The 24,165-nt window shown below is 40.0% G+C and overlaps 2 protein-coding genes across 2 annotated transcripts; one reads left to right on the top strand and one right to left on the bottom strand.

Annotated features, from left to right (window-relative positions):
• The first annotated feature begins 2,730 nt into the window (after positions 1–2,730).
• On the top strand, positions 2,731–10,947 carry hhipl2 (HHIP-like 2). The gene is made up of 9 exons (XM_056426692.1): positions 2,731–2,961; positions 4,523–5,175; positions 6,627–6,770; positions 7,581–7,912; positions 8,068–8,194; positions 8,786–8,931; positions 9,013–9,094; positions 9,760–9,842; positions 10,270–10,947. Exons 1-9 carry the CDS (start codon positions 2,731–2,733, stop codon positions 10,695–10,697), a joined length of 2,226 nt encoding a protein of 741 aa, XP_056282667.1. The 3' UTR covers positions 10,698–10,947.
• A 3,921-nt stretch (positions 10,948–14,868) lies between these two features.
• Positions 14,869–21,250, bottom strand: marc1 (mitochondrial amidoxime reducing component 1). The gene is made up of 7 exons (XM_056427097.1): positions 20,971–21,250; positions 18,852–19,022; positions 17,829–17,991; positions 16,521–16,664; positions 16,210–16,271; positions 15,924–15,995; positions 14,869–15,231 (listed from the first exon to the last, which is right to left on the bottom strand). Exons 1-7 carry the CDS (start codon positions 21,219–21,221, stop codon positions 15,105–15,107), a joined length of 990 nt encoding a protein of 329 aa, XP_056283072.1. The 5' UTR covers positions 21,222–21,250; the 3' UTR covers positions 14,869–15,104.
• Between the last annotated feature and the right edge of the window lie 2,915 nt (positions 21,251–24,165).

Here is a 24,165-nt window from a genome sequence, read left to right as displayed (position 1 = left end):
GCCTTCAAAATAAACTTTCAAATTAGTTTTTTCTACGTGTGCGTATTGAAATAAAACAAAACGCATTACGAGTGTTACTTATTCATTAGTAAACCGCATTTCTGTTTATTTGTTGCGGTTTTTGGATGTGAAATTGTGTACAAACAAATACAGTTTTATCAATGAATATTTTAAGATGAAGTGTTTAGGCGGAAGTTAAATGTTTTCATTCTAACTAACTTGATAATTTTCTCCCCACCAAAACAAACGCAAAATAAAAGGAAAATACGTGTTTCCGCTTCCTTCTCTACTTTCAAATGCGGTCGTAGGTTGGTTGCTGCCATCTGCAGGATAAAAACTGTTCTTTTACTTCTTTCCATGATGGACAACAACAAACACATGTTAGTATTACTAATACTTATACTAATACTGTATTAGTATAAGTATTTAGTTTTGTGTTTTATATTTATTTTCATTGATGCTCTGATGTGCACCGCTGCTGTGATTTTTGAAATTTCCCCACTGTGGGACGAATAAAGGAATATGATCATATATCATATATTTTAAAGTGTTGATTGAATGTTGTGAGAATCACAACAAAGACAAATTAATTAAAATTTACTTCAACAACCTCTTCTTACCAGTCTTAAAACTGGTTATTGTGTCATGCAACTGGAAGCTACCCAGTTAGTAATCCAGTAAGGCCTTCAGGAAAAAAAATGACATATTTAATTAATGCGTCTACATTGTTAAGCCTCTTATGACGAAACTGATCGATATAAAATGTGCAGAGTGGTTTAGCCCCTCTGCTAAACAATGTACTTTGGGAACCCCCTGTGGGTTTAAATGTCATTATTTTGTTATCCTTATGAAGTTCTTTAAACAAAAAAGTTTAGATTATTTTATACCAAATTAAAGTATTGTTTTTATCCAAATTGCACTGCACTTAATGCAACCTCAATGTTTCATAACACGGTTCTTGTCTGACAACACCTGTTATTCTACATCTCGTCAAAATCACAACATGTATCTGTTGTACGTATTTATCCTTTTTTTAACCATGATGTTTCTTTAAGAAAGGATAGGAGTTTATTCATCCACAGGGGGAAATTTAGTGAAGCAGCAGCAAACATGTTTATAGATATACAATACAATTAAATAAAATAAAATAGCAGTGACATTTAAGAATTGAAATAAAGGAAATGAACATTTTCAAAATAAAATAAAAATGAAAGTGTATCCAGTGTATCTAAAATATAAAGTGAAGCAGTGCAAGTTGTATTGATGTTTCTATGAGGAGGATCTGGAGAGGTGATTTATTGCAGTGGGATGCAGGAATGTGCTCCTGTATCTGTCCTTGTGAAGCTGAGCTGAACAGTCTTGGAGAGCGTGCTGTCCAATATGGATAATCATTTCTTCAGTGTCCTCCACTGTTCCGGATAGTCCTGTTTGCACCCAATGATGGAGCCGGCCTTCTGCACCCAGTGATTTCTACCTGCCCGGTCCAAAAGGTCATCCACTCTGCCCTCTCCTCCTCCCGTCCATCCGACACACGACCACTGCAGAGTCATCAGAGAACTTCTGCAACAACCAAAATAAAATGAACACGAAATCCCTAAACACGAAACAGGGATTGTTGTTGGCAGTGCCGCTGCTAACCATGTTGGTGCCCTAAGCATAACTCCTTCATGATGCCCCCCCTGAGATAGGAAAGGGACCCACGGCGAGCGGCGTCGACGGGGGGGGGGGGGGGGGATAGTGAGAGTGTGCTCACCTCATGTGTGCGCGCATCACGGCTGAGCGATGCGCGCGCCGGAGCTGTTTTGTGATATCCATGCCTAAAAGGTGCCTAATATTTCTAGACTGAAATAATATCGGCATTATAATTATTATAACTATGAGGATTTTTTTAGTTGCCTATTTTGTGGTGCCCCCTCAGGACTTGGTGCCCTACGCACAGCGCGTAGTGCGCGTTATGGGAGTGGCGGCGCTGGTTGTTGGCCTTGATGTTTCACTTGACACCGTGAAGCAGAACATGATGTCAGACACCTTTGACTATGCAAATGACAGTTTGACGTGCCAGGACAACACAGATCTGTAGGATGGAGCACAGCTGCTGCCACGATGTTGCTGCCTGAAGGCGCCTTGAGAGACAAAATTACAGTTTATGTTGTGGTATGTTGATGTTTGCATGCTTCGGCACTGTGCTCTGCTATTTATATATATATATATATATATATATCTCCTTCCCCCTCTCCCTCCCCCCCCCCTCTCTCCCCGCGTGTGAATGTGTAAACATGTGCCCATATCGAGTTAATTGTGCGGATTCCTCCGCCAACTGCTTTGCGAGTGCATTGCGAAGAATACAATAACAATTGTAATGAACTCAATGAGCCATTACGAATGTGTTTAGTTCAACTTGTGATAGATTATGGCGCGTTTTTAACTGGATGGCGCAGGTGGCGAGACACACAGAGCGCAAATGAGGCAGCAACTGGCTGCCGGGAGGCACGTTGCGCACGCGTAACGCATGCATTCACGCGCACGCGACTGCGAGCATACTCTGTCTTCCACATAAAGGGGAGCAAACAGATCAACTCCTTCAGCGGCAGACGTCAAAAAATGACAAGGCTGCGAGATTCCGCGCTCCATCCAGGCGGAGCCCTTTGCGCGTTTTTACGCACGGCGGCACGTCCGAGGTCATCCAAAAAGCCTGCGAGCTTTTCCGAGTTCATTCTAATCATGTCCGGGATGTTGCTCGTCCTGGTCAAGCCACTGTCCGCTCATCCTCAGTGTCTGGACTTCGAGCCACCTTTCAAACCCCCGTCGCACCTGGAGTTTTGCACCCAGTACGAGATGTTTGGCTGCTGCGACCAGGACTCGGACAACACGATTGCAGAGAGATACTGGGACGTGATTGACCAGTTGGATACGGCGGGTCATGAGCTCTGTGAGGACATGTTGAAGGAAATCATGTGCCAGGTATGCATGCTTGTGTGCTTTTGAGGATGTCACGGATGCCCGGTATTTAAGTTTTACCTTTACAGAAGACAATATTGCTCAGTGCGATCTATCAAACTCTATCAAACCTAATCAAAACCATCAATACACTGTAAACACGAATACGTTATCAGAACTTAAAAAATTATAGGCAATCGATTGCCACAATTTTTATAAGGTTGATTAATTTCAAAGTCAAGATTTTCCAGAACTTAAAAAGTTGGATGACTTTTTACTTGTATATATTTTGATAAGTTAAAATAAAGTGCTCATTTAGCTCAACTCAAATATTTTCAGTTAATATGACATAGTTTTCTGTTAAAGCAACAACTTATGACTTACAATTTTAAGTTTTCAAACCACTCGAATAAGTTCATAGAACTTAAAAAAATAAAGTACACAACCACACCATTTCATGATAACCAAACTCAATGTTTATTAGTTTGCAATGTCATTGTTTTAAGTACACATTGGTAAAACATGTTGAATTAGTTTACTTAAAAAGGTGACTCGAAACTTAAAATGTTTATGACAATTGATTGCCACAATTACATTGAAACAAATAAATACACATTTATAAATTTAAAATAAATAGAACAAATATATATATTATTTGAAAATATACTTTAATAGAGCTTAAATAAATTGTAATCAGTATAATAAAAAAATAAAAAAATTGAATTCATTTTTCGTTACAGATAAAAGAAAAAACACTGTGTGCTTTGGGCTTCCTGTTATAGATCATTTAGATGGGGAATTATTTTCTTTAAGAATAAACATTTATTTCTGATAAAGGAAAAAAAATCCAGTTTTCTTGGATTGAAAAAAGGAATTATGATATATAATTGTGATCGTTTGTTAAAGAATCACAACTTAGTTTCCCTTCAGGACCTGGTTCAACAAGATGCAAATACTTCTTGTTGTGTCTGTGGTTAACGTATGAGTACATCAGTCTGTGTGGACCCCGACAACAACCGGCAACACTCATGCTTGTCAGGCCGAGATTCCGATCAGGACTCAAAATGCTGAGGCGTCAGTGAGCAGTTTAATAATCAAAACAAAAACTCTCCTAAGAGGTGGAGGCTAAATAATGTACTAAGAAACCCAACACTGGATTATGAAAACTATAACAAAAATCGCTCTTTCGAGGTTGGTAATCAGTTTCCAAAAAGGCTCGGCGGCTATGAACGTGGCCTTGGTGAACGACCATGAGACGAAACACTTTGGCACAGGACAGAGGGAATAAGCACATGAGGGTCATGGGGAACAGGTGGAAACAATCAGGGATCAGGGGAGACAATCAGACCGGTGACACATGAGGAAGGGCAAGTGACCTGAAACGAGAGGAGAGTTAGACTTCAAAATAAAACAGGAAGTTACGAGACAAAAACCCAAGACAAGACAAGCTTCACCACGGTGTGCCAATGCTAATGGACAGAATAAGACAAAAGGGACAGAAAGTGCCTCCTTTAATCTTTGCTTTTATTATTTACCAGTGTAAACTCGTCAGTACACTGAAGTGTCCCCTGTTTGCTCCATCCAGGAGTGCTCTCCATATGCCGCCCACCTCTATGATGCCGAGGACCCCTACACCCCCGTCAGAGAGCTGCCTGGCCTTTGCCTCGCCTACTGCTCCGAGTTCCACGGCAAATGTCGCCACGTGGTTCAATATTTAACCGAGAACCAGCTGCTGCGGGACACGGCCGAGCGAGACGCGTCCGCGTTCTGCAGCCTGACGGACTTGTCCGACCGGGACTACTGCTACCCCAACGTCTTGAAGAGCCCCGACCTCAACAGCAACCTGGGACAGGTGGCGGAGGACCCCAAAGGGTGTCTCCAGGTGTGCCTGACAGAGGTGGCCAACAGCCTCAGGAACCCCGTGTTGATGCTCCACGGCGGCGACGGCACACATCGCATGTTCGTCGCCGAGCAGCTGGGCTTCGTGTGGGTTTACCTGCGTGACGGCAGCCGGCTGGAGCAGCCCTTCCTGGACATCAGCGGGGAGGTGATCACGACGCCCTGGCTGGGGGACGAGAGGGGCTTCCTGGGCATGGCCTTCCACCCCGAGTACCGGGACAACGGGCGCTTCTTCATCTACTACTCGATCCAGGTCAACAACGAGCGGGAGAAGGTCAGAGTCAGCGAGATGAAGGTGTCCGCCCACGATATGAACATGGCCGATCCGCACTCAGAGAGGTAAGCTGAGGGGAAGATTCTTTTTGCTCTTTTTTATTATCACATCAAAGTGTTGCTGACGACGCAGTGTTATCATCACATTGCAATTACCTTTACCTGAAAGACTTACACGACTATAGTGTCATACAGCCTCTGGGCTGGGCACCAAACCTTGCACAGACATGTTCTGAGATGAATACTGTAAATCACTTCAGGGTCGACTCAAGCTTTTCTGGGGCCCGTTCGAGAAGCGGTATACACTCAATTTAATGTGCAACAATTAAAGAAAGCACATATAAAAAGTATGGTAAATCTTATAAGATATTAAGAATTTAAGATACAGTCCCTGACGTTATTTTAATGCACCCAAATCCCAAATGTGTTCATTTATTATGAACTTCAAAATGCAACATATGCCGTGATATCATATTTTAGAATATAAACTTAGTTTAGTTTAGATTAGTTTATTTCGATCAGCAAAATATACAAAAATCAAAATTCAACAAAAGAAGAAAGTGGCTGACCGAAAGGGTCGAGGCTTCGTGAAATCATAGGTTAAGTGCCCTAACCTATGATTTCACGAAAAAACTTATTTCAGAGAACCATATACCTATATATATATACATAGACAAATATACATATACACATGTACATACATATACATACACATACATACATATTCACACACACATATATACATATATACACACATACACACACATACATACACATACACACACATAAATACACACGCATACATATTTACATAAAACAATAAACAAAACAAAAAACTTGTCCCCATTAACCATTACTTCTTATGCTTCATCGATGCTGTTACGTCAATACTTCTCCAGTCATGTCTTTACATTTATTCTTGAATATCACCAGATTTTTACTTTCTTTGATGTCATCAGTTAAAATATTCCAGTTTCACCCCACAGACAGAGATGCACATGCTTTTTAGAGTCGTATGAACAATTGGCTGTTTGAAATTCCATCTCCCTCTTAGATCATACTCTCCTTCTCTATCTCTAAAAATCTTTTGAATATTGCCAGGAAGTAAATTATGTTTAGCTTTGTACAGAATTTGTGCCGTTTTGAACTCTACTAAATCCCTAAATTTCCGTGTATGTGATTTTAAGAACAGTGTGCTCAAGATATCCTACATTGTTCACTATTCTAATTTTTAAGCTTCTTTGTTATTTTTGCCAAGAGTCGGATGAGCAGATGTCAAGTCAGCAAGCGAAGTCACTGCTCCAGGCCAAATAAAAGCCTATAAAACCCAAACTTATTTTGCAGTCAATAAGTTTGGCATATGGAATGAGTGTGATACACCAAAGTATCCAGAGTGAAGAGATAAATCCTAGATGAATCATGACCTGAAGGCAGACTTGGGAATCATGAAAACCAGCAGATATGTATCAATTTAAGCAGATGAGATTGTTCTCGACTTGCATCCTCTGTACGTTCAGAACCATTCTCGAGATCGTGGAGCCGGCCGCAAACCACAACGGAGGCCAGCTGCTGTTCGGTCTCGATGGATGTTTGTACATCTTCACCGGAGATGGTGGAAAAGCCGGCGATCCATTTGGGCAGTATGGCAATGCGCAGAACAAGTAAGCTGCTTCAGGTCTCTTCCCGTTACAGAGACAGTTCCTGCACGCGCTCCTTAATCCACGACCCCCATCAGCCTCCAAATGTACTTCTAAAGGTTCGCTGTTGTCCTCTTTTGTTTGTTTTGAGGCCCCACTTAAAAAAATTCTCCGTACAAAATAAGAAGAAGAAAAAAAGGAGAAACATTTCCAAAAAAACTCCCCCAAAAAGATTTGTAGCTACATTGTGAAAACTCAATCTCATTGTACATATATACACTACCGTTCAAAAGTTTGGGGTCACTTAGAAATGTCTTTATTTTTCAAAGAAAAGCACTGTTTTTTCAATAAAGATAACATTAATCAAAAATACACACTATACATTGTTAATGTGGTAAATGACTATTCCAGGTGGAAACGTCTGGTTTCTAATGAAATATCTCCAGAGGTGTATAGAGGCCCATTTCCATCAACGATCACTCCAGTGTTCTAATGGTACATTGTGTTTGCTAATCGCCTGAGAAGACTAATGTCTGATTAGAAAACCCTTGTGCAATTATGTTAGCACAGCTGAAAACAGTTATGCTGGTGATATAAGCTATACAACTGGCCTTCCTTTGAGCTTGAAGTTTGAAGAACAAAATTAATACTTCAAATATTAATCATTATTTCTAACCTTGTCAATGTCTTGACTATATTTTCTATTCAATTTTCAATTCATTTGATAAATAAAAGTGAGTTTTCATGGAAGACACGAAATTGTCTGGATGACCCCAAACTTTTAAACGGTAGTGTAAATATATATATATATATATATTTATTTTTCCTACCCAGGAGTGCTCTCTTGGGAAAAGTGCTCCGCATTGATGTCGATGGAAGTGACTCCAGTGGGAAGCGGTACATGATCCCCCCTGATAACCCATTCCTGCGCGACTTGGAGGCCCGTCCAGAGGTGTATGCGTACGGGGTCAGGAACATGTGGCGCTGCTCTGTGGACCGCGGAGACCCGGTCAGCCGCTACGGCAGGGGACGGATATTCTGTGGAGATGTGGGTCAAAACCGCTTCGAGGAAATCGACATCATTGTGAAGGGAGGAAACTATGGATGGAGAGCTAAAGAGGGCTTTGAGTGCTTTGATATCAACCTGTGCTACAACTCCTCCCTGAGTGAGTATTTTCCTCCTCGTGGGATAACAATCGAGAGCTATCTAACTTCACACTTTCACCACCTGTTATTTCCTCCATTAAAGTGCAACGCTTTCAATCTAATTTTGATGCCTCAGAGTTGAGTGAAGTCAGTGCATCTCTCTCTCCCAACACAGATGACGTCCTCCCCATATTTGCATACAGTCATCATGTTGGGAAGTCTGTGACGGGGGGATATGTGTACAGAGGATGTGAGTCACCCAATCTGAACGGACTGTACATTTTTGGAGACTTCATGACTGGGTAAGATGAGTTGATCTCAGCCACACATTTCTGCACTTCACACATTTCATTTATTTATTTTATTTACACTAAACACATACACACATTTCATTTGCACTACACACATACACACACTTTGCATTTTGCACACTGTCTATATTTGGTGTTTTTATATTTAGTTTAATTGTCATTAGTATTGTGTATTGTGTATGCATATATGTTGTATATATACATTTATATTTAGCTTTGTATGCTTCTATATCTTTCATCCCTGTTTTTATATTTTATTTTTTATTCATGTGTGTTTGGTTTATTGGTGCTGCTACTGCTACGACAAATTTCCCCTTGGGGATTAATAAAGTATATATCTATCTATCTATCTAGCTAAATAGCCAACTGTTGTGGGGAAGAATACTTTTCAAGAGGGCAGGAACAGCATGTTTGCTCAGATGTTGCACATTATTTGATTTATTGGAGAGGAAAAAAACATGCATTAACATCATCTTTACAATGTTAAAGTTGAGAGGCAAACGATTGATGCCTTGGATGTGATAGAAAACCACGTTTTCGATTGGTCATGACGCCGTTTGTGATTCATGTTCAATGTCGCAGACGACTCATGGCGTTGGAGGAAGATAAATCAAAAGGAAACTGGGAGGAGAAACGTCTGTGCATGGGGGAAACAAAGACGTGCTCGTTTCCTGGACTCATCAATCACCACCACAAGTTCATCATCTCGTTTGCTGAGGATGAAGCCGGTAACAGCGGTTCTCACGCCGTCTAGTTCTGCACCAACGAATCAGAACTTATGATTCGTTTTGTTGTTGTTTTTGTTTCAGGGGAACTTTATTTTTTGGCCACCGCGAACCCCGGTACCACGTCTCCTCATGGAACTGTTTTCAAATTCATGGACCCCTCCAGGTGAAGTTTACATTTAACCATAAACCATGAAAACATTTTTGCGAAAGGGGGATACAACAAATCATCAATCAAACATGGTAATAAGTGGGAAATGTTGTACTTTTTGTTTTCTGTACTCCTACTAATCTAAAGTAAGGACTTTTCCAGTCTTGTTAGCTGGAATACAATAACTCATAATTGGCTTTTTTTGCACTCCTAACAGCCACAAAAATCTCCCGTTTGCATTAAAGTCATGAAATCTGGATACAATTGGTAAATTAGTGAGTTTTCAGGCAGGTGTAACGATTAAAAATGCTCTACAACGTGACACAAAACTCTCTTAAGATAAGATACAAGAAATCATTGTGCCAGAGATTGATCAAAGATTACAACAGAAGAATAACAGAAAACAATAGAGTAGAAATATAAACATATAATAGAGTAATATGTATTAATTGTAGAGGAATGAAGTGCAAAATGTAATAGCAAGATGATTTAAAAACTACAGTACAACATATATTAACACCACTGCCGGTAGAAACTAAAACAAGTTGTACTGTGCATGATATTGAGAGTGAATTTGGCAAAGATGTTATGAACATTCTGCATTGACAACATAATTTATCCCTTTTCAAATCCACAAAATCGTGTGATGTGTTCTAATAAAGAGACATGTGTTGACACAGGAGAGCTGCTCCAGGACAATGTAAGCAAAAGACGCTGCCTGTCGAAGTCAGGGGGAGAACATTTCCTTTTGTGCCTCAAGAATGTAAGTCACCTCAGTTTACCTTTGAGTTTGTATCTCTTCATAAAACTTAATGTGTAGTTTCACTCGTGCGCATACCAGACACCGTATTAAAGAGAAATTGGAGGACAAAGTGGAGTCTCTTGAACTATAAAATATGTCCATATTTTCATTTCTTTTATTAAAAGTAGAAAATAGTTTGGGTTCAATCAAGGTGCGCTAAATATTAAAAAAACATCCACACAACATATTATCAAGTCATTTGATGTTGGAGGTTGGAGTAAGAAGGCATCCGTTGCCTGCAAATTGCCCACATTCACGTTTTTTTTGGCGGTCAAATTGTATAATCACACTGAGGTCTGCATAGTTTTGAATCCATGTGCATAAAAAATGCAAGATATGTGCAGAGTTGAGTGAAAATGGGTTCTTACTGACATTTATGCAATTTCAGTGACTTTGCTGGACACAAATTTAAAACCGACCAGACCGCCACCAAGAAAATTCAAACTCACCGCCAAACCAACGGAGACGAGGAGCAACGTCACGCCGACAACAGCCGCCGCCAGCGAGGCCACGACGGGCGCTGCTACGACGGGCGCTGCCACGCCGGGCGCTGCCACGACGGACGCTGCTACGACGAGCGCTGCTACGACGGACGCTGCCACGAAGCCGAAATGGAAATCACTCGATAAGAAAGCGAGGAAGAAAAACAAGTTAAAACTATGGAAGAAAAAGAAAGAGCAGAAAAAGAAGCAGGCTAAAGCACACGCGAAGAAGAAAACCGTGAGACAGAAATCCAAAAAGGCGTCCGTGATGAAGCCTGTCAGAGTCAGAGTCAAACCAACAATTAACACAACTGCAGTGCTGTTAGCGCCCTGAAGAGAAACAGCCTGAAACAAAGGGCGATCCACATGAGGAAGGTAGCTTCTTCTGCACAGAGAAGTCCAGTCGGACAGAAGAAAAACAGCACTGAGTTGAAAGAATCTGCCGAACAATATCATTCCTGCATGAACAAAACTAAGACAAACTTGAAAGTGAGAACCAACCGATCTGTGCAAAACCAACTTCAGGGAAAGAAAGCAAGCGAAAAAAGCACTTTCAAATGTGTATTTTTTATGTATTTTGTATATCGGTGTTTACAATCGATACACTCTATGCTGAATACCATGTTTTAAAGGAATAGTTTGACATTTTGGGCTACGTGTTTATTGATCGATAAACTCTCATGAAGCTCCCGGTTAGCTTAGAAGCTAATGTAGAAACAGGGTGGGCAAGAGAAGCTCCCATGAAGGGCTCGTTCTAAAATACAACAATTCTTCGTTTCAGGTCATTTATACACTTACAAAAACAGGGTGCGAATATTATATTACATTTCTGAAGATAGATGCTCCTAAATGCTCCACACTGGCCCTTTAAAGCTCATTAACACGTCATTGCTAGTTTGTTTATTACAGAACCAAGCTAGCTGTTTGCGCTAAGCTAACAGCTTGATCTTGGTAGCTTTGTGTTTCCTCTCAATCTTCTCATCTAAGCCAGAAAGTAAAAAAGAAATTGAAATTAATTATTTAATGTTAAACTACTCCTTTAAAGTGGAAACCACAACTAATGCTTTTAATCATGCATGTAACAACACTGTTTGCTTTACTTATAATTTTTTTAGTGTAGTAAAATCCTCTAATCTCAGGTACAAAATAACATTTAGCATAATAGCATTATTTTTTTTAGACATGACACAGTTTTGACAAATATGTAAAGTCGTGATAACTTATTTAACATTTTAAAGATTTCAAACAATTGAAGTTATACCATCTATTGTAAAATGACATAACTTTAACATAAATTGACTATAAGATACGATATCATTCCATGACATGGCATACATGTACCATACCATGACATTAATGTACCACGACATGGCATACATGTACCATTATACCATATCACGACACAACTTTAACATATCATAATATACAGAACACTCACTGTGACATCCTATATGCCCACAACGTATGCAGAAGATTTAAGTCAAATCCTGTTTTAAAACCAAAGCAGTATGAAAAAAATAGTTTATTTGTGCATTTATTTGCCTCTGGACGAATAAAGTAACGCTAGTTTTGAAACTTTCGGGGGGCCCCGTCTGGACCCTACATAACCCCATCACATGGAGCACCTCACCGCTTTAATGTCCCAAACCACACCTGCAAATGCACAAAAACAACAAAGTGATTACAAACCAAAGGATCTAGATTTGTAGTTCGGAAAACACACACAGGACTGCACTCAGATTTAATGTAAGTCTGCCATGTGTCCTCTGCATGGTTAAGTGTATGTTGTTGTTCAGTTAACTCAAGACCTTTACAAATTACAGACCTACATAACTACTCATTTGTGCTCAAACATATGCAATTTAAAACAACTATAACGCACTGCTTGGGTTCTGGGATATTTGACTTCATGTTGCAACACATTGATGCAAAGAACAGGACAGTTTCCTCCACAGTTACAGACACAACAGCTCCATGAGCCGTTTGTCTTCACCCGTTTAGATGGAGGGGCCGACCCTTTGAAGGGCACTTTGCTCCTCTGAAGAGGATGTTTACAGATTGGAGTGTTTTGTCATTTTTGTAATGGTATGCAACATCTTGGTGTCATTTAGGTTCAGGCAACAACAATACTTGGTAAGGTTTTTGGAAAAGATTGGGTTTGGTTTAGAATATTTACATTTTTGACAAACGAGGAATAAGAAGGTCCTGGTTCCCAAGCTCTATGGGAATCTGAACATGTGTTCCCCAACTCTATTCGCTTACTGTGACGCGGGCTATAAGGGGAGGTCATGTTCAAAGGGAACACAGCATGGAGGTGAACATGGAGGAAAATGAGTCCCTGACAGCACAATACCCATCTTCCTCCCTTCTACAGGCTCCTGAGATGGTTTGGTGAAGGCATATTGCTCCCTAGTGGCCATCGTATGGAACTAAAACGGTGTTTAAAGAGATCTTACTGGACTCGTTGGTCCCTTACTCTTTCACTGGACATGGAAGCACAGATTAAATGAAAGGTCACAGGTCACTGACCTTCCACGGGAAACACGTTGCACGTTTTTCTAAATAAAAAGGTGACAAGTACATGACAACAGGGCGGTTGGGGAATATTTACCCTGACAAGTGTTCTTTACAGCATCGGCTTTAAAAAAATGGCACAGAAATGTCACTTTTATCTATATAGATTTCTTAAAATTACAAACCTGTGCCATAAAAGTTTGTTTGCACTGTTGGATGGGAGAACAGTTTTTCCACGTGAATAAATGATTTATCAGAAATAATTTTTTCTTAAACCAGGAGGTTGTTGTTGTCCAGAAGAGTTCCTTTACACCAGGGGTGTCCAAAGTCCGGCCCGCGAGCCAATGGTGGCCCGCGGTCAGATTTCATATGGCCCGCGACATCGGTCATATAATGTGTTATTTGTGGCCCGCCAGATCTGTCAGAATAAATAAATCATAAAAACTTGAAAGACGTAATTCCTCCTTTCTAATGTATCTGGCTCTGCATCCGTGGCGTGAACCCTTCTCGAAACCTATTTGCCATGGCGACGGCAAAAAAAAGGAGAAACGTTGACAGTGAGGGCCGCCGCTTTCAGGAGCGGTGGGAATTACTAGTGTTTCCCCTACCATGAGAACAGGGTGGGGGTCCGCCCCACTGACATGTTCTCTATAGCGCCAGATTACAACATAAGTAATGTCAGGTTGTTTTATTCAACTAAACGGTCGTATATTATTGATCGTATCGACACAGCGGCATGTCATTTCTGTCTCTACGTGGTGGCATTCACACTTCTCCTGGCTCTCGGTATCGCGGCGGAGCTCCGCCCCCATGCGCACAGACAGGTGCGCACATACAGGTGAGCGCGCGCCAACCAGCAGGCAGAGAGCGTCCAATATGTCGCGGGAACAGCAAACCGACACCTCTGCGTTCCCACGGTGGTGAAGACACGTCGTCTCAGAGTAGCTCTCTGCTAGAGCAGAGACGAGGTGGGGCGCGAGGGTAAATGCAGATTCTTTTATTTCAAGACCTTGTTTGAGAACTTCACATATTACAAACTACACGGACATAAAACTAAGTCATTAATTAATAAAGAGCGAAATGCCTGTCGCCTACTTTCGTGTAAATGTGTACATTACAGCGTTAACCGGTTACGCTGCGCATGCGCGACAGACTAGATTATTGGCGACTTGCCAGGTGTTACCTCTCAGCGTTCCAGCTGTTGCCCTTCAAAACAAGAGCTCAACATTGAGCATTATTGAGAGTGGCCGTATCAAGCCTGCAACCCCGTTTTAAAAAGAGGTGAAGTGGAAAGCCCATTTTATCACACAGAGTAAAACGTGATGACTCAAACATATCTGCACTTGTTTTGTTTTTCAAAGGTTGCGCGTTTTTGTTATTTTGAAAATATATGCAGTGTAACTAACACTCAGTAAAACTTTTTATGCCCAAATTCTTGATCTTATTTGGTTTAATTTGTCACAGGTTGCACTTTATTGCTATTATCTTGAAATGGTATTCAGTGCAAAACAGGTTAATTGCAGCCACAATAAGCTAAATGTGAAGTGTGTTGAACGGTAACATATGTCATTAACAGTGAAAAACCTGTAGATGTGACAAACTATTGTGTTTCTGAAAAGATCTAGTTAAAGATAAGGGCAAAATTAATTAGTTTGTAAGTGTAATGATAACAGACCACTTTGCATTACTTATAACTCCTGTTTAAAATGTTCATTAAGCAACGTTATGTAACTCATAGAAATATAAGGTATTCTATATACAGCGTTTTCATTGTTATCTGACTGAATGAAAGGCAGACTTGGTTCTATTATATGTGGTTACATTGTCATTTAAAAAATAAAAGTAATTGTGACAGTTAAAATACATTGTTTTATAACAGTCTATATTCATGTAACTTTTGTGGTTTAAAAAAATGTTTAAATGAACTATTGGCCCTCGGGCATCTTGACTTTATCACAATTGGCCCTCATTGCAAAAAGTTTGGACACCCCTGCTTTACACCATTTATTCCAGGAATAATTACACATGTTACGTTTTGTGTTACAAAGTTTAATTTCACTTGTTAACAGCAGAATGTACTTTCATGATTAAAAGAGCAGTGGAAATGTTGTTCAGACTTCTTCTTACTTCCTCGATGCAGATGGTTTCTTTAGCGTGGCCTCGCTCATTGATCATACCACGATAATGTTGCCATGCGTTTAAACTTTAACCCCCTTGACTCCCTCCATCAACGGCTGATCTTGTACACTACATCGCCGACCTGCAGGAACCCCGTCTTCTTCACGTTGTACAGCTGTCCAAACAACGGAGCCGATTTGTAGATGTGCTTGTCGGATGGTTCACACTGACGATAGCTGTGAAGAGAATCGCAGACAGAAAGGCACGAAAATGTGAAACCGGACCGGAAAAAGTGCCAATATGAGAGTCTTCATCAGTTCTTAAAAACAGGCCTTCAGGTAACGTTTACATTTGGGTCAAATTGCCTGACTGTACTCTCAATGACTAAGAAAAAAGATGAGAATAAATCCGTCTTTGATTCCATCAGCTGTTACCATAGTGAATAAGAGCCTGTTTAAATGGGCCACTTTGACACACATCTCATCTGAAACCTTTCCCTTAAAAGCTTTTAGGACTTTCTGCAAACAACACCATCAATTGTTTTAATGTACATTTATTTGCTTATTGCACGATACTCTGCAATGCTGATGGACAATAAAGTATTTTGAGGGGGGTGGGGGCGACATAAGAATGATAATATACATCGATTATAATACAAAAAGCTACAAATACAGCTGTGAAAAAAGTCATGCAGGGATACCATATTTTACTGACATTAAAAAGCCCAGTCAGATCCTTAAATCTGCATGATTGTCATAAAACTAGCCACATGTTGAGCGTTGAATTGGGGGAGGTTCCTTTCTGTGAGCATGAAATAATAAATGCTCTTGTTATCGGCTGAAGTTGGATGCTGCTGATGCTTAACACGCATTACCACGACAATGTATAATAACGACCTTTCCCTATATTCAACCAGTTCAAACTTTACCTTTTCAGTGTCTCCAGAGGCTCTTTTCTGGTTATTACACCCGTTTCAGGGTCAACGGTGGTGAAAATGCATCTGGAATCAACAAAAGTTACAAGTGAGTTTAAATCCATCCTGGTAACCCAACATCTCGAGTTATAAAAGGACAAATCAAAGCATTTTAACATCAAATAGACACTAGAATTTAGTTTGTATCCATGTAAAAAAGCTTGGGATTCATTGTTGTTGATAAATGGAGCGATTCTGTCTCTGAATAAACTAAATCAGTGTGAAGTATCAACTGTGTTACCGGCCACATGACATTACACGCTGTAGTCGCACGCTGCCAATCTGGAGCTCTTCCCACGAATCCTGAAAAAAGCCAAGCAGTTGGTTTTTTCGGAGTTGGAGATAAAATTAGTCAACACTGCTCACACAGAAAAGGGCGATGGATTAGTCACAGTGTGGAGAGACATACGAGCCGTTGGTTGTAAATCTAATATTCACACGAATGCCTCGATGTGTTTTTCTTTGTTCACGTAAATCAAGATTTCTGACCTTGAAGCCAAACAGAGGAATCGGCAGAAAGAAAGAAATGAAAGCAATATTTGTAGAACGCACCTCGTCGAACGCTTCACAGTCACTGATGACGATGCTTGGGCGGAAACGCTCCACCGTGACGTCGTCTGCTAATTTGTTGTTGAGAGCCGTGACCGAGGACTCGGACAGCAGCATCACAGGTGCTGCATCGGAATAGGCCACGTCCTACAACGCCACACATAAAATCACAGAGATAACTAGAATGGGCACTTGGTAGAGCGCATACCTTCGCCACATTTTGGCATTAGTTGCATGCCAATTGGATAAAAATTGTCCGCGCTATGGTAAAAAGAAGATTTTGACATTTTTATGACCTTGACCTTTGACCCGATCGATCGCAAAATCTAATCAAATGGTCCCCGGATAATAACCAATCATCCCACCAAATTTCATGCGATTCGGTTTAAGACTTTTTTAGTTATGCGAGGAACACGCATACAAATAAATAAATAAATACACGGCGATCGAAACATAACCTTCCGCATTTTCAATGCGAAGGTAATAAATCATCCTGTTGTCTTGTATGTTTCTGGTGACACCTATCCATGCTTCGTGTTAGGGTTAACCATAAAACCCAAAGCAGTTTCAGAGTTGTTGTTGTTGTGTTTTACACGCGTCTCCACGTTCTGTACAGCTTGAACTCTTTACATTTTTATCTTTTAAAACCTCCTTCCAACCGCTCGTCGTTACTTCTCTGCTCAGTTGCAGGGAACGTGTGTAAAGCGACTGTTGATCTCAGCCCAGTCAATCTTTACTTCAGTTGTACTGAGAAGTGTATCATTAATTGTATTTGACTGGATCTGGTTACTGCAAGCTGTTAATCTTTAACAATATTTTAAATGAGGCACGCAAAATAAAAAGGAGATTTTGATGATATATTACTTTTTTTAGACTTTGATTTGGTTATTGGTCCTGACGAAGGCATTCGGAAATGTGACATCCGAAGATAATTTCTGTTTAAACGGTTTCTAAATCAGATAAAATGGTGTAACATACAGTCGTATGCAAAAGTTTTGATAATTACTCTGTCTTCACCAAAAAAGATCACAGTTGTGATTAACTCGTTAAGCCTTGCCTTTTCACACACGCCACAAAAAAGCTCGCTTGCTGTTGGGGTGCCCACATTTATAAACTTTTGCATACGACTGTACCTTTTAAACCAGGTTGTGGCAAAAGGAATAGCAAGAAATATACTAATCTGTTGTTTTGCTTCTCAAAAGGTTGATGTTAAAGCTGACATAAATGTGAGAAATATATATTTAAGGAGAGTCATAGACCGTCTAGGGATGAAAAGCAGCGCAGACAGCACATAGGCCTGGTGTTGTTCACCTCCATTTTTAGGGTAAGAGGGTTGCTCTCCTCCGGCCTCCTGCCCTTCATCTGGGGCTCATAGTGCACCAGGCGAAAGGTTTTCTCCTCCCCCAGATAACGAGTGAGCCAGCGAGACGGTTCGTCGCCACAGTCCCTTCCCTGAATGTCTTCTCCAAACACTCTGCGGGACAAAAACAACAAGCATTCATACCACTTTGAAAATAGAACAAATGTAGAATATATTTGTAATGTAAAGTGTCATCAACGATATCTAAAGTGTCTATTATGAGCCTCTCTTAGGAATAGTAGGTTGTATGAAGTCATTGGGTGACAAAATGAGCAGATATTACAGCTGCAAAATAAATCAGACTATTTCTCCTGGAGAAAAAAGACAAATATTAACTGTCACATGAGGATTTACTTCATACTCTCTGTTTTTATACGATTGTAAAACTGGATATTTTAGTGTTGGACAAAACAAGATGTCGCCTCGAACTGTGAGAAATTACAAGATGCAACTGTTTTCTGCCTTTTAGATGAGATTTTTGGATAACAGTTAAATACATGAAACAAGAAAACAATGTACAGATTAATCAATGATGACAATTGTTCATTGACTCCTGAGCACACTTTAGCTGTCTGTAGCTGTGACTAATGCGCTCCAGGACATGAACATATTTTTAAAACAGACTTGGGATATTTTTGGTTAACTCTTTATTTAAAAATGTGTATAAATATATATTGTTATTTTTATTTTCTTTGTTAATTTTTTTTCTTTATTGTGTATACATTTTCTGATTTATTTGATTTTAATTTAGGATAGGAATTTATAAGCATTTTTTGCTTCTACCTATACCTTTTCAGTCTTTCTCTTTTGTATATTATAAAGAATAATATTGTATTGTATTTGATTTGATTGACTGAATAAAATAAAATACACAAAACTGCAAATGTGTCCATGTCAAATAAAAGCAAACAATAAAACAAACAGTTATAGAGTCCGTCAGAGAAGACCGGGTTGCTAGAACTCTGATGTGAAACCTGCAGTCGATGACGGCGTTGTCGGACAGTTGGAAGAGGAATCTCAGCTCCTCCATGTTTGGGCCGTTCAGACACAACTGATCTCCCTCGCAGGTCAGGGACACCAGCACCATGGCGGGCTGCTGTCGGCCCGTCACCATGTGGCCGTCCTCCGTGATCACCAGCCAGTGTCTGCAATCAAAACAAACAGAGCCGTGGATTTCCCTTCAACTGCACCATTTGGCATCCCCGGATCAAATCCAACCTCCAGGCACTAACTGAGCCCTCAAATATTCCAAGTTACAGAAAGGGGACGTCACGTGTTGCCACGGATACAGCGTGGCTGCCGACTCATCCGTAAAACCCATATTTACATCAAGTTTTATTTTCATCCCACTGGTTAGAAATGGATCTGGGATTCATGCGCAAAACTCGTTTCTTCAAAAGAGACTGCACTCGTGAGGTTTACAGGTTTTCATTTGATCCTGTATTTAACTTCTCATTGTCTCAATGTTTGGACTGTTTCATTAAAAATGGGCATAATATTAACAAGTGGTTGGTTGATTTTCCTTCACTTACAAAAAAATTACAACTAGCAAAGTTAATCTATTGAGTGGCTGGTAGAATAATGAACATTTACTGTTGAAGATCCTTTTTTTTGTTGTCGGTTTGAATGAAAGTCACCACAAAAGTAAAAGTAAATAAATTCAGAATTCTAATACCGTCTAACTTTTTTTTTTTAATGGCAATGACAACATTTTTGAAAATCGTCTATATTTAAGTGAAATAACTTATAATATCAATAACAGCTGTTTATTAAGGCACTGGCTCTCCTGCCGTTTAAGACAACCACAAGTGCACCATCTCAATAACAGTGTTAAATAAAAACAACAACAACACAGTGCCATAGTATTAATGAATTAATCCTGCAACCAAATGTCGCTTGAGTAAATATATCAGTTCAATATACAAGTAGCAAAAGTAATATTCATAAAGGAGAAAGGTCCCTTTCAGATTATTACATTATGGAGTCCCCATGGTCCCAAAACTAGCAAAAACTAGTAGCCTTACAATTGTGGATATATTGAGGTAAAGTATTATCTGATTTCATTCTGATATATATTATTATTTTATAAATTTTCTTTTATACAGCTTTGTATTGTATATATTCCTTTATTGTTGGTAGTTTAAAAGCTCCTTTTCAGAATCAGAATCAGAATCAGTTTTATTGGCCAAGTAAGTTTGCACAAACAAGGAATTTGACTTGGTAAAGTGTCTCTGTGCTGACACAAAATATACATAACAACACAATACAATACAGAACAAACAAAACAAATAGTGCACGACAGAACAAACAGTGCAAACAGTGCAAACAGTGCAACGGTCTAAGAAGTTTTAGAAAGTGACTTAAAGTATATACAAGAGGAATGGCTATATACAGAAGCTGTGAAACAGTAGTGCCAGAAGAAGTGGAGAGTGCGAGAAGTGCAGGGATAAATATATATGCTACAGTGGGTTATTGTTTAGTAGTGAGACGGCGAGGGGGAAGAAACTGTTTTTGTGTCTCGAGGTTTTGGCGAACAGTGATCTGTAGCGTCTACCAGAGGGGAGGAGTTTGAATAGTTTGTGTCCGGGGTGGGAGGAGTCTGCAGTGATTTTTCCTGCCCATTTCCTGACTCTGGGGGTGTACAGGTCTTAGATGGTGCGCAGGTTGGCACCGATGATCTTCTCTGCAGACCTGACTGTCCGTTGGAGTCGGTTCTGGTCTAGTTTGGTGGCCGATCCAAACCAGACAGTGATTGAAGTGCACAGAACAGACTCTATAACTGCGGTGTAAAACATGATCAGCAGCTCCTGAGGCAGGTTGTACTTCCTAAGCTGGCCACACCTACTGCACACGTCTTTATGAGCAACGACCTTCAACCTTTAATTATATAAGTCCCAATTATAAAAATGGTACAGTATGTTCTGTATGTAAAAACAAAGCAGCAGCAAAAGTTATAGACGATTTCCCAAGAAACAAAGAAGTATAAAGTCAGAAACCTTTCTCCTTCTTTTGAAAAATGTTATTAAACTTTGCCCCTCAACGGTGTCTAGTTGTTCTAACTCCGACATGTTTGAAAGCCTCCTAAACACTCACCGATCCTGCAGATTTCCCAACTTCAACCCCTTCTTTTGGCATTCTGCCAGAGTCACAGACACAGCTTTGCCAGACTTCAGCGGGTGAATGAGGAGCTTCGACACCACTCCCACGCGGACTACTTTTTCGGGCTTTTGCAGGTATTTATATCCGAGACCAACAAACCCCAGAACTGCAACACCACCGGCGGCAAGAAGAGCAGCTTTCCTATTCCGGGCAAACGCGTCCACAGCCAGCTCCCTCAGCTCCATGTTGGACCGCTCGACGCTCCACTGACGCGAGAGCAGTGGTTGTCAAACTGTGGGGCGCGTCCCTCTCGTGGCCCGCACAGGCAGTGGGGGGCAAGGGGAAATTAAGATTTTTTCTTTTTTTTTAAAGAATTTTATTGAAAACTTCACATATTACAAAGTACACATACATAAAAGTAAGTCATTAATAAATAAAGAGCAACATGCCTGTACTTTCGTGTACATATTGAAGTTACAGGTTAACAGGTGAAGCTGCGCATGCGTGGCAGACGATTTTTTGGCGACTTGCCACATCCGACCTCCATGAGATCGGCTTTCCTGCTGTTGCCCTTCAAAACAAGAGCTCAACATTGAGCAAGAATTAAGAGTGGCTGTATCAACTCCACAACCCCGTAAATAGTCCATTTAGAGTGAAATAGACCATCCATAAAGTGGAATATGCTTTAAGGCAGGCTTAGTGTCATCGACAGGTCTCTACCACGACAGAACATAAAAGGTATATAGATCATTAATTAAGTTTAATTCAGTCAAATTAAATAAATATGTGATGATACAAAAATATCCAAGGGCACTCAGTCCAAATTGGCATAAATACGTGACAGACAGTTTTGAACCTTCCTGGAATGTTTCTATAAATCAGAGATTTTACCAGGTGACGTAATGCCATAGCTGACCTCCGTGGAACTATTTTTGTATTTGACATAGAAAGTCAGGTCTGTGGCCAAAGTAAAAACAGCAGATGGTCCAGTCACAGGGGGTCAATACAGGGATTTGTCGAATGGATACTCCTTCTGTTGCTTTTCTGTGCACATCTTACGGCTGAAGACAGCAGGCCATGTCATCTTTGACGTCGCAGTGACAAGCACATTTTGATCATAAGACTTTCGGCAGCAACTTTTATTTATTTCTGTTATTGGTGCAGACAACAATTTGATTTGTGATATTATGCATTTATAGCTTAGACTAGAACATTTCCTTCATTGTCAGGCTCTTGCATTAGACAGAAGTTTATTGGGAAAAGACTGCATGTGTTAAAGGAGCCCTGTCCTGTACTTGGGCTACTGAGGCGTTTTGGTTTCCTCCGGCATGATGGCTTGACGCGCTCTGGTCTTCTGCTGCTTGCTGTTCGGTCCGACAATTGCCTCCGACACGTTGAATGTGAGAGAAACGTTTTAATGATGTTTAAGTCCGGTATCAAAAACCAAAAACAACAAACAAGCTCACCGCGATACGTTCAAAACCCTTTTTCCATTCCGGGGTCAAAACACCTGCCGTCACCAATTACCTCTTGAATAATATAGATGTACAAAAATACCTTGAACAGCGCCACCCAGTGTATACATAAGACATACATGTACCCGCACAACATTTGGCTCTTACAGCATGTATCGTCTGTAAATTGAAACGCGACACATACCAAAATGAGGAATAGCTTTTTGTAAGATATACAAATGCAATGTTTATATTTCTGAAATAACACATTTCCTCTTAAAATAATGATAATTTTACAACTTCAGATGTCTAAAAGTATTCCGTAATCAAGGGAAACTAATCATTGTTTGGTTGTACTCGCAAGCCAAACTGGTTGTGCATAACCTCTACAGACCGTATTTTATTCTTTTGGACCGAACAACACAGATAGCAGCTGGAATCCACACAGAAACATAAGTTCACGTGTGATATCCAAACCCGAGAGAAATAAAACGTACAAGGTAAATAATGCCAGACATAGCCAACTCGTTTACAGGGGTGAACAGAAGAGCAGAAACACAATTATAAAGGCAATACAGAATCCATTTAGCAGCAATTTAAGCACCGAGTGCAGGGTGTCAAACTCATTTTCTCCGTGGGCCACTTCAGTATCATGGCTGCCTCTTAAAGGGCCGGTGTAACTCAAACTGGATAAACTACTCCCGAAGATATAGTTAAATAACTGTCTATGCATTTGATTATAGTTTGTTTATGTGTAGAAATATTTTACATGAGAACATTTCTCTAATATTATAACATAACCCCATTTAATTTGAAACCTTCAAAATAAAAGTATAGGATTTATTTTTTCTACAGGGGCCACATATAATGACGTGGGCGGGCCGGATTCGGCACCCGGGCCTTGTGTTTGACACCTGCGACCTAGTGTCTATTTTTACTTAAAATACATCAGTTCAAACATATACATTTTATTAATTGTTATTGAATGTACCTCTCTTGTGAAGCACTAAAAAACATAAACCTAACATCTCAATTTAAGTAAAAATATATGTTCATTATTATCAATTTGGTAAACATGCATGTTTAGTTTGCATGTCAACAAAATGTAATATTCTTTATATTATTAGAACCAAAATACATTGTTCTTTTCCAAAAACGTTTTGAACATTTTAAGAAAAAATATTCTGATATTATGTCTCTAAAAATAAAGCGTCAGCATATAACCAAGCTGAATCAGCAGCTCAACAACAAACACATATTAGTGGTGTTCCTGTGTCCCATTTAGAAACTATACATTAACACCTTTTCTAACACATTATTTGCTGCCGTAAGTGGTGTTGCTATTTTGTCCACCCCCTGCCCGCTGTATGATGATTTAATATACATAGTGCCACACACCTTGACATAAGGATACACCGCCATACTTTCGGCTCGTGACTAACCTGCTGTAGTTTGTCCGGAACTGGACTTCAGTCAGAAAGCCGAGGGGGAAACCATCTGGACCAAACGGTCCCTCTATACATTCAGAAGGCGTTTCTCACACAGCATGAAGACGGTAGAATCACATCTTATACTATAGTTACACTGTATACGGAAATTCACAAATCTTATCCGTAAATGACGATTTGTTTGTATGTGATTATTCGGTGATCAGGACATCAGTAAAACAACATTGAACAGTTTTTGGACGAATAAAAACATGTCTTTAATATTTTCAATAGATGTTCTTGAGCAA

This window comes from Pseudoliparis swirei, chromosome 11 (assembly GCF_029220125.1).
Source record: "Pseudoliparis swirei isolate HS2019 ecotype Mariana Trench chromosome 11, NWPU_hadal_v1, whole genome shotgun sequence".
Lineage (NCBI taxonomy): Eukaryota > Metazoa > Chordata > Actinopteri > Perciformes > Liparidae > Pseudoliparis > Pseudoliparis swirei.
The sequence above is the reverse complement of the archived record's forward strand: the minus strand, read 5'-3'. Positions and strand labels throughout refer to the sequence as shown.